This window comes from Taudactylus pleione, unplaced genomic scaffold (assembly GCF_031769625.1).
Source record: "Taudactylus pleione unplaced genomic scaffold, aTauple2 ptg000510l, whole genome shotgun sequence".
Taxonomy (NCBI): domain Eukaryota; kingdom Metazoa; phylum Chordata; class Amphibia; order Anura; family Myobatrachidae; genus Taudactylus; species Taudactylus pleione.
In genome coordinates, this window is record NW_028284912.1 from 4498756 (window position 1) to 4510162 (window position 11407).

Sequence of the window (11407 nt, forward strand, 5' to 3'; positions counted from 1 at the left end):
CCCAAAAACATTTGCTTTCTTAAGCACAGACTGAGTTAGCATATACGGTTTCTGAAAAGGTAAATATAATGCAAATTCCTATTGCATTCGTCTTTTCACATGTCTATGACTAAACCAGTTTTGGCTTTCTGAGTCTTACACCTTCTAAGTTCTTACACAACATAGAAGCTTCCTAAACATAAACAACTTGTCTTTTACAACTTTGCTTGGTATACAGACACACAGGAGTCTTCCTAGCCCGCATTTCAAAGGAAAGGCTTCTTCAGTCACCACCTAACCCCCCACTGCCAGGCTATAGGGTAATTACCATATCCATCCCTAGGTGAGGATGTCTAACCAGCAGTTTGTCTCCAGAGGTCAGGACATGTTACATTTCTATAAGTGCATTTAACGTTATTACATACAAAAATATATTCAAACATGTCATAGACTATACTACTTTACTTTATACACCAATGCATTGCAGATGCAGTGCTCTACCGCAAAATGTGTATATTAATACAGTTTACTATGAACCATGTACATCTGTGCTTTCAAACTGTCCACTTTAACTGTTTCAGCGCTGGTCGCAGTGGGAGCTGGCTCTCCCTGTCCCGCAGCGGCCATGACACACTCTACCTACACTCCCCCAGTGCAGCAAGTCCAGGCCGCGGCATATAGAACATTAAAAACACTTATCAACACTCAGCGCATAGCGCAGAGTATACATTTACAATGGGCGCCTGGTGCCTTTTTGTCCTTTTAAAAATGGCGGCACAGCACGGGGGTTAACCCCTTCAGTGCTGTTTCAGCCATTAACCCCGTGTGGCCTGCCTCCGGCCACAATGTGCTAGACCCCCCCCCCCCCCCAGCATTCTTCTGCTCAGTACCTGCCGGTCACAGGGCACACAGGGCTGCCACTGGTGGCTGTGCGAAGCAACCTCACTGCGCAATCAGCAGATTGTGTATCCTGTGTCATCTGCTCTTAGAGATAAGAAACCAGTTCTATACAGCCACACAGGGAGCGCACCTACCTTTCTCAAACAAAAACAAACATAAATAAAAAAGGGATTTCTTTAAAAAAAAAAATTCAATGTAAAATATAAATACAAGAATAGAAAGTTGTCTGTGGGATTCTTCTCTCAGGCAACAATTGCAGCGGAAAACTCCCTTTTTAAAGTGCAGCTGTTGTTGGGCTGGCATTTGGAGCCGTATTCAATTTGAGCCGAGCTGCGATACTTTTTCGCGGCCCGGACTTTCCGCCTACTTCGCCTGTTTTGCAGGCGGAAAAGTATCGCGCGTGCACGCTTTACCCCGTATTCAATTTGAAAGTATGCGAAAACGGGACCCATCAAAACTTGTACAAGCGGAAAGTTCCGTCAGATTTGGGGAAATCGGCCTGACACCCACCAAATGATGCTCTGACATGGGGGTTAGCTATGGTACCCCCGATTTGGCTTGCTGAAGGTATTTGGGGTTTTTAAACGGGCTTAATAGTCGCTAAATAGCGTTTTTTAATAAGTAGTGCAGAATAGTATTTAGGAGGTTTTTTGTATGAAATAACTTATCTCAGCAAATTTGGGGTACTTGAAAGTGGGGGTCAGCATATTTAAAAGTTGCTTAAGTGAAGTTGAAAAAATTGTGAAAAATCCACCCTCCGCAAGCACCTGCAATCAAAAAAATCACTTGGCACATACTGGGGGACGCCCCCAGAGTCAAGTTCGCTAGTTTTTAACTTTGTCCCCCAACATTTTTTTTTTCGCCCCCTTTTTCAAAGTAATTTTTTGGGGTGTCCTTAAGTGTTTTTTTTTTTTTTTTTAATTTTTAGACACAGTTTACCTTTGGGGGACTGTCTGCACCCCAAAATTCCAATTCTGCACTTTTTTGCGCCTGCTATTCATAGGCAAACTTTTTCGCCTAGTACATTCCATTAACTTTCCGCCTAGGCGGAAAGTCTTTCAAATTGAATACGGGGTAAAAGCAAAACAGGCGAAAATGACATCATCGGCGAAAAAGTATCGCCGATCCGGACTTTTCGCCTCAAATTGAATACGGCCCTTGGTAGGCTAAACCAATCTCACCAATCGTAGAGGCCCTAATAGTACGACTGAGGCACCGGATCCTGAGGAATTGAGTCGCTGCATTTCCATAAATATTGGTGCGGCAAATAACCGGCCTGTAGGTGATGATTTAACTTTTAGAGACAGAATTATATCTCTCTGATTAACTTCCGAGCACAGAGGAAAATACAATTACCAGTGTTAGAAATTAGGACCACCCTGGCAAACTAGTGCATATCTAGTAAGCAATAAGGGGATGGTGATCTTGAGATTTTGGGGGCATTGCTGTAACCCAGGCCTGGCCAACCTGTAGCTCTCCAGCCGTTGTGAAACTACAAGTCCCAGCATGCCCTGCCACAGTTTTGTTATTTACAACAGCTGGAGAGCCACAGGTAGGCCAGGCCTGCTGTACACATGTTTTTTTAGCTACTGATGTTTGTACTTAGGACAGAATGTAATGTGGACGATAACTTCCCTGTATTGTGACACCAGACCCTGCGTATTGGGTCACTCTGTCTGTTGGCCGTTAAGCTGTGTGGCCATTGCGTATATATTATTTCTCAATATATCAGCTTCTCCCGAACCTCTCACCCTACGATAACCCTAAATGACTTTGTCGAGGGAATATGACTGCAATGCTAAATAGCCAGGGGCGTTTGTAGAGAGGAGGGGGCCCGTGTGCAGTCTCCGACACGGGCTCCCTCCTCTCCGCCCGGCTGCCGGCAGTGCACTGAGCTGTGCGCGGCCAGCACCGGAGTTATAGACTCTGGGCACTAGCGTGTGCCCAGAGTCTATAGTGTATGCACAGGTCACCAGGACAATGGCCGTGGTGGCCATTTTCCCTGTACTGCGCATGCGCAAACAACGAGAAAATGGCCGCCGTGGCCATTTTCCAGTCATTTTACAGCGCCGGACGCCCGCACCGACGTGGGACTCCGGAGAGGTAAGTAATATTATGGGTGCAGGGTGTGCGGTGCGGGGCCCCCCTGGACCCAGGACACCCTGCACCCATTATAGATACGCCCCTGTAAATAGCAATAGCTTAGTAAATCAATAATTCTCCATCATCCCCATACTTGCAGAACCTGACTATATCGTCAGGTTGCCCTGCAAGTACGGGCGTTGAAAGACATCATTAACGTTCTGCCGGAGAGCATATCATTAACGATGTCTGGCATACACACTGGACTATATTGAACATGTTGAACGATATCGTATCGTTCATATCGTCCAACTTATCGTCTAGTGCAGGGATGGGGGAACCTCAGGCCCGGGGGCCATATAAGCCCACAGACTCATTTGGTCTGGTCCTCTGAGCTTTTTTCTGCTAGCCTCATCTGGCTAGCAGGGTGCCTAGAATGTCACCCTGCAGCCAGAATCTATGCAGCAGTGCCGCCTGGACAGCCACACCGCTGCCCTTACAGCTCCTTAGAGCATCCCCAGGATGCTCCGGGCATTGCTGTAATCACTGGCGATTGTGACTCCGCCCCCGTGTGACATTACACAGAGGGGGCGTGGCCTGCATCGGGCCCGCAAATAATGTTACATATATCAAAATGGCCCTTGGCAGAAAAAAAGGTTCCCCACCCCTGCTCTAGTGTGTATGCGGCTTTAGTAAGAAAGGATTTCTTCATCCAATCCATTAAATCCTGCAGTTGTTTAGATAATTTCCAGCGCATAAAATTATGAAGCGGATCATGTATAAAGAGTGGCAAAATATTGATAAACGTCTGGGTAATGTCAAGAGAGTTGATCGCATGTATCCGATTAATGACGAACAGTTTTTAACTTGGCGTGCGGTTCCTAGAATCGATGCAGCAGTCTCTGAAATTGTATAGAAAACTACCATCCCTCTTGAATACGGGGCTGTTTTGAGAGAGAATATGGAGAAGAGGATGGAAAGCTCCGTAAGAAAATTGCATAGCTCTGCGGCAGTCTCCTTAAAATCGGGTGTTGCGATAGCCTTGGTCTCTAGAACTTTCAGACTTTGGGCATCTGTTATGAACACAGACTTGGAAGAGAATATTTCAAGGCATTATTTACAAGGAAGTCTCTCTATAATGGATAAGGCTGTAGAATACCTTTGTGAAGCCTCACTTGATGTGTTGAAATTATCTGAAAAATCTATATCTGCAGGAGTGATGGCAAGATGGGCGCTATGGGTTGCGTTCTTGGGCAGCTGATATACATTCAAAGAATAGGCTTGTTTCGTTACCTTATGAAGTTCATTGCTCTTTGGTTGTAAATTAGAAGCAATGATACTTCAGTTGACTGGAGGTAAATCTTTATGGCCAGGGACAGCAAGTGCAACAGTGATATCTGCAGGCTAAGTAAGGTACTGCACCCAAATTAATACTATATAAAGTAAAAAAAAAAAAAAAGCAATATGTACAATTGAACTTGACTTGTGTGATCCTTTTTAATTTTATGCGTCTTAAGTAAATCTATTTTGATGGTATTACCCAGTATCCAACCATATGTTTTCAATGTGCCAAGAATTGTCTCGCCGAATCTTAACCGTGACGGTGTTTCCCTTCAGTCCACGGTCAGCTCTGAGAGTTATACTTTTATAATTATTTTTCTGTGGGCCTGATTCAGAGCTGTACGCTGTTGCCACTGCTGATGTCGTCTCGTACGCAGCTGCTGTGTGAAAATATTCAAATGTCGCAGTTGCTGGGACATGTAGTGAGACGCCCACTGGCGTCTTTGCAAATCCACGCATCAGGGTGCAAATGCAGAGTATCAGATGCAGATCATGCAGTGCTAGCAGTCCTGTGTGGCCCTAGAGTCGCGCAGAACGGACGAGGGAACGGAGACCCCGTTGCCATATTTCTTGCGTACGTGATTGCAGACGCAGGATATGAAAAATCGCCAAAATGGACGTGACACTCCGGCATTTTTAGAAGCCACTCCCTGTTGCCAACCCCAAACGCTCCTTTATAGTCAGTCACATTGCGAATAAATGGTCGCTGCAAGGGACTACGGTAATGTAACTTGACGAATGCGCAGCACGACTCAGGCGCATACGCAGACAGCCGATAAACGCTGCAAAAACATCGGCTCAGCGTAGATCTCTGAATCCCTATACACACAGCGCAGATCCCCATTGGTACATAGCAGCTGTGTTCCTGCTTCTTGTTATTCCATTGCAATGATCTGCGTCACAGTACTGCTTACTGTACCGGCGAGACTGCATTTCACATAACACGCCGTGTACGTTATGGCAATATGCAATTATTATTTTGTATCGATTGCAGTGTTAAAGAGGCCGGTTACACTGGACGAGCTCCTGGCCCCTGGAGCACCTTATATGAGGAAAACGCTAACTGTAAGTAGTCATCTCTCTTCAATGGCCTGCAACCTGAAAAATGTAATTATCTTAATTGTGTTGCCCACAGGACAGTGTCTATGCTGTCTAGACCGTTTCATGTTCTCTCTCTGAGCAGGCTATGAGTGTATCTACCTCTTTCTACCTGCTACATCTTTACGTTCTGTCATATTTTTGGTTCCTAACTTGACCACACCTCCAGTGACATAATGTCCCACCTGATGACATCAGACATACCCTTTGCCACTAGGCCACACCCCCAGTTATTGTGTAATGAGAGAAATATCATGTCAGTGAGACTGAGAGTTCTCATGTTTGTTTTGCAGAGCCGGCCCTAGCCAAATTAGTGCCCCAGGCAAGAATTTGGGTGGTGCCCCCCCCATAGGATCCTGAAAAAGTGTGTGGCCCCATCCCCATTGTGCTGTGTTCCCAGCACCCCTCACCCATCACCCCTCTCCCAGCTCAGTACCTGCGCTAACCACTATTCGTCGCCCAGGTGCCCCATCCCCGCAAAACACCGCTGCCCGCTCACTGTTTGTTGCTGCCAGGCCCGATGGGAGCAGTCAGCGGAGCTCCGATCATGGACGCTGCACAGTGACAGTAGGCATCTGCCATAGTCTCTGCCCAGCCAGCAGCAGGTGTCCCGGCTGTGCCTGCCCCAAACCTCTGCTGACCTTAGGCATTTGCTTAGTTTGTCTATGCCTAGGGCCGGCTCTGGGTGGGGGGGATGGTATCAAGCCTTCTAAAGAGTGTAGAAGTTCCCCATAGCGACCAATCAGCTTATAACTAACATTTATCAAGTCCTTTCTATAAAATGATAGCTAAAAGCTTATTGGGTGCTACGGGCAACTTCTCCACTCTTTGGTGAGTTTGATACATCTCCCCCTTTGTCCAGTTATGTTGTCAGACAAGGACCTCTGACGCTGGCCGATCAGTCATGGCCGGACCGGTTGTTTGGGAAACTCCCAATCCACATCTGGCAACTCCATTTCATGTGTTATCAGTAGTCCCCTAAACCAATTACTGTACATTAGCTGCCCTAGCACGTGGACTGTAACCGTGTCTTCCGCATGGACTGTAACCGTGTCTTCCGCATGGACTGTAACCGTGTCTTCCGCATGGACTGTAACCGTGTCTTCCGCATGGACTGTAACCGTGTCTTCCGCATGGACTGTAACCGTGTCTTCCGCATGGACTGTAACCGTGTCTTCCACATGGACTGTAACCGTGTTTTCCACATGGACTGTTACTGTGTCTTCCACATGGACTGTAACCATGTCTTCCACATGGAAAACACAAACAAACAACACAAGGGACATAGAACTCTGCTATCTGGCTGTACACATCCCAAATAGAACTTCTGCATATGTAAAAGCTAATAATACAAAATATCTGTACTGATTCTTTGTATACGCGTTGTGCCCTGCAGGAAATACAGATGTTTTCTTCCTATCTTTGTAGATTGTGAGTGACGCGGTGGGTTGGGGATTTGTGGTACGAGGAAATACGCCATGTCACATACAAGCATTGGATCCCACCGGACCAGCAGCCGCTGCAGGAATGAAGGTAGGTTGTTCCCGCTGCTGTACGCGGTCCTCCCAGCATTTCAGATATAGGACTCGGCCAGGCGGCCTGCCAAGCACACGTGAAGTGGCCCCCTCCACTCCTACACATTCATTCCACAGATTCCAGTCAGAATGTCGACACCAGAATGTTGACAGTCATCGACTTAGACGTTAGGTTGACATGTAAAACTGTCGACATGTTCATAACGTTGACAGTACATTTTTTGCGCTAGAGTTCAGCTAAAATAAGCAACCCCTTTATGCCAAAATTCTGGTGTTGACAAATTAAACAGCAACATTATGAACATGTTGATATTTTAACCATGTCGACTTTTTTGAATGTCAACATTTCCCCATGTCAACATTTAGACTGTCGACATTCAGATTGCCGACTTTTCATGCCACACCCACTGCCACTCACACCAATAACGCGTGTGCCCGGCGGTCGTCCAACAAGAAACACCTCGCAACTTTTACACCGTGCAACACAGCCATAGGCGGGACGGCGGGATAGAATCCTCGTGATTGGATCTGTGCCCGTGACAAAATTGTTAACCCTTTTTTTTATATTGTGTAACCAAATTGCTCTGTAAATTTTATAATTTTTTTTTTTTTTTGGACATTTAAGGATTTTTTAAGTTAACATAATGGACTTAAGCAAAGGCTAGTTAATAAAAAAAACAATTGACATGAAACATTTGCACAATTAGTGCAGTCACATTAATTATTATTTATTTATTTGATTATATGAATTGCATTAATCCTTATTTCATTAATACATCCCCGCGCAATTAGAACACCTGCTGTGTAACCATAGCAACGAAACACATATTAGTTGTCATCAATCTGGCCGCAGGAGGCCGCTAGAAGCTGATATATGTTGGGTCACTATAGGCCACAGCGTTTTAGTGCTCTGTCGTTAGTGGTATTTAGCACAGACGGTGTAATGGTTAGCATTGCTGCCTCACAGCACTGAGGTCGTGGGTTCAATACCCACTTTGGCCCCAACTGTGTGCAGTTTGTATATTCTCCCTGTGCTTGTACTCCTGTTTCCTACCACACTCCAAAAATATACTGGTAGGTTAATTGGCCCCCAACAAAAAAAAATTAACCCTAGTGTGTCTGTGTGTGAGCATGTGGTAGGGAACATAGATTGTAAGCTCCATTGGGGCAGGGACTGATGTGAATGGCCAAATATTCTCTGTAAAGCGCTGCGGAATATATAAATAACTGGTAATAAATAAAATAAATAAATTTAGTATGCTCCAATATGTAATTGCTGAAAGGTAAGAAACAAAACTATTGGTGGGGGAATAGCAGTTCTACTGTGTCTGTCTTGCTCACCAACACTCTGAAATTCACAAGTGGTATTTTTTTACGGTTGGCATGAAAGCAGCTGTTTGTTTTGGGCTATAATTTTAATTTTGGAAGCTTAAGGGAAGTGCAAGTCGTATCATTCTAGCCAAAGAAAACCACAGACAAGAGCGATAGTGAACACGGTCCCCTTTTGTATTCTTGTAGAGCAAAGTAAACGGGAACAGGTTGCCGTGCTAGACCATCACCATTAGCTATCAGGCTTTACAGATTGCAAGATGAATCGTACATAAGTTCCATGTTGTAGTAGTGGATTCAGTGGCAGAATGACCCCCGGATGATTTACGTTTGTATCACAGAAATTCAGCTGAATGTGACTGGTATTCACTCACTGAGCAGAATATGTTATGCTTGGTGTGTAGATGCCAACACTTTTGCCAACCTCCCATTCCCTGGGGCACCGTGCCAGAAATGGGAAGCTGCACATGTCTCAATAGGTCTTTGTGCCCAAGGAAAAACCACTTTCTGCACTTTCACTAAGATAAGCAGCTAATTCTGCTGGAAAACTGCTGCAATGGTTCCGGATGCCAAATTGTGTAATGTGCCCTGGACTAAGTGGTGCAGACAAGCTGAGGCAGTTTGTGTGAGGGTTCTAGTTACTTACTACACCTCAGGAGCAGCACCTTACAGCCACAATGAGTAGCTCTCATTATGCATATATAAACTGCTTGTTTGGCTCCCCCATGTGGCTAAAAAAAAAAAAACATTGTTGGAAAATAATCATAAGTCATTGCATTCACAGACATTACTAAATGGTAGTTCGTCTGCCCTGCCTCACTTTTAGCACATACACCCACCCCCTGCCTCCCGCATCGGTCATGTCTTCTGCAGTGTCTTCCTTATTTAGGTCTGCAGCAGAGAAGTGGACATAACCCCACATACTCTGATCCAGATCTAGTCTGGCGTGGCAGCTGCCGGCGTTGGTTGGTTTGTGTGAGTTTATCCGTAGTATGAAAAATTATTAGTGCGCCTGCTTGAAAGTAGTTGGATATCTAAGTAATATCAGCTGTCTGCTGAGATCAGAGCTAGTATGAGAGTAACTGAGAAATGTTTGACCCGGTAATTTGTGCTTCTGTCTGAAACAGGAGTTTTGAAAATTTTCTGTCTGAAAGTGCTATAACTCTCAGCCTGTGACTTACTGCTGCCTCCATTCCCCTCCTGACATCATGTCACTGCCCCTGTCACATGCATCACCGTCCTCACTAACACATCACTCATCTGCTGATCTCCTGATATACTCTGTGCTGCTGGAGACCCTGCTCCTCCCACTATATAACGCTCAGGCTGTGGCTTCCTGCTGCCTCCATTCCCCTCCTCCTCACATCATGTCACTGCCCCTGTCACATGCATCCCCGTCGTCACTGACACACCACTCATCTGATATACTCTGTGCTGCTGGGGACTGTGCTCCTCCCACTACATAACTCTGTCTGTGGCTTCCTGCTGCCTCCATTCCCCTCCTCACATCATGTCACTGCCCCTGTTACATGTAGCCCTGTCCTCACTAACACATCACTCATCTCCTGATATACTCTGTGCTGCTGATCCTAATTTTAAGCACCTTAGTAAATGCTAAGGGAATATTTATTAAAGGATATCTCTGGAAAACAGTCCTCACAAATATTAAGAATCCCCAAAATTTAATAAGGAGGGGACGCAGGAGAGAGCTCCAATATCTACCACGGTCACCCCATTTTCGACTGCAAAAGCAGCCCCAATAGGTTTCAATGGCGGCTGCTAAACTGTCAGATATACTAAGCATTCCGTACATGGACCCCTGCCCCCCGCTAACGCCATCTAATGATGATGTTGGCCAATAGTAGCCTATGAGATGCACAATGCGCGCCAACGCTGAATCTGGAAACAGGGTGGCCGTTCTTCATCGCCATGGGCTCCTTTTAGCGCACATGTCCCGGCAAGGGTTTTACTTAAATTTGCATGAAAAGTTTTATTTTCCCTTTGTGACTTTAGGCGGTATGATGTAATAGTTTTTGGGCCTTGGGAGGGGAATGCGCCTGATGTACTGATATTTGTGTCTCTTTATGCTCTTAGACCTGCCAGTTTGTGGTGTCCGTCAATGGGCTCAACGTCCTTCATTGTGAATTCAGAGCGGTCAGTAATCTCATTCTCACCGGCCCGCGGACAATTGTCATGGAAGTAATGGAGGAGGTGAAAGGTTAAAGGGGAGACCGCTACTTGATGTGTATGGCCAGGCGACTGTTATACAACCAAAGCTAAACCAACACAATCTACAGGACAATGCAGGGGCGGCTACAGCTACATGTACTGTAATAGTTTATTATTATACGTGTGAAAATATAATGTATGTTAAATACATTTTCAAAAAAGTTAAAAGCAAAAAAAAGTGCCATTAAAAAAAAAAATCACGGTGACGTTCGTAAACAATAGATTGTTAGTCAATATGTAGATTGTGTATGTCTTAAAATAGTGTTTTATTCACTACAGCCATAAGCTAGAGTAGAGGAAATAAGAGGCATAAAAAAATATATATACTTGAATCAAACCGTACACAACTGATTGTATTATAGTGTTTATGATATAAATATAATGGTTGTTTTTACACAAAAGGAAACCTTTCGCCATTAATACATTTTGCATAAGATTGTATATTGGTACATGGTGTTAACCTGTAAAAGCAGATTTGCATAATATAATGTGTAGCAAATTGAGATTATTTTTTCTTTTAAAGGGAAATAAAAATGTTTTTTTATATTGACTATAAAAATGTGAGTTTTAAAAATGAATCAATTTTTGTTGTCTTTGAGAATTCTATATATATATATATATATATATATATATATATATATATATATATATATATATATATATATACATACACACAATTACAAAGAAAAAACATTTAAAGAGGCACTGGCAAAACTATATTTACTAAAGGTTGATTTTGATGGAAATGATAAAAATAAATGTTCTGTTTCTGGGGCCAATCACACAGTTACTAATACTTAAAAAAACAAACAACAAAAAAAAATGAACAAATCAAACATTTTGTCTGCTGGTAAATGTGTGATTAAGTGGTCTATTTATTATCCCTTAATTTCTACAAAAGCAGGTGAAAATGA

The 11407-nt window shown here is 44.2% G+C and overlaps 1 protein-coding gene across 1 annotated transcript in view; it reads left to right on the forward strand.

Annotated features, from left to right (window-relative positions):
- The window catches only part of DEPTOR (DEP domain containing MTOR interacting protein), a 102957-nt gene extending 91907 nt beyond the window's left edge, over window positions 1–11050 (forward strand). The window contains exons 8-10 of the mRNA XM_088450191.1: window positions 5297–5367; window positions 6829–6933; window positions 10359–11050. Coding sequence (XP_088306317.1) covers window positions 5297–5367; window positions 6829–6933; window positions 10359–10487 — 305 coding nt within the window. The 3' untranslated portion in view covers window positions 10488–11050. The remainder of the gene's footprint in view (window positions 1–5296; window positions 5368–6828; window positions 6934–10358) is intronic.
- The last annotated feature ends 357 nt before the right edge of the window (window positions 11051–11407 follow it).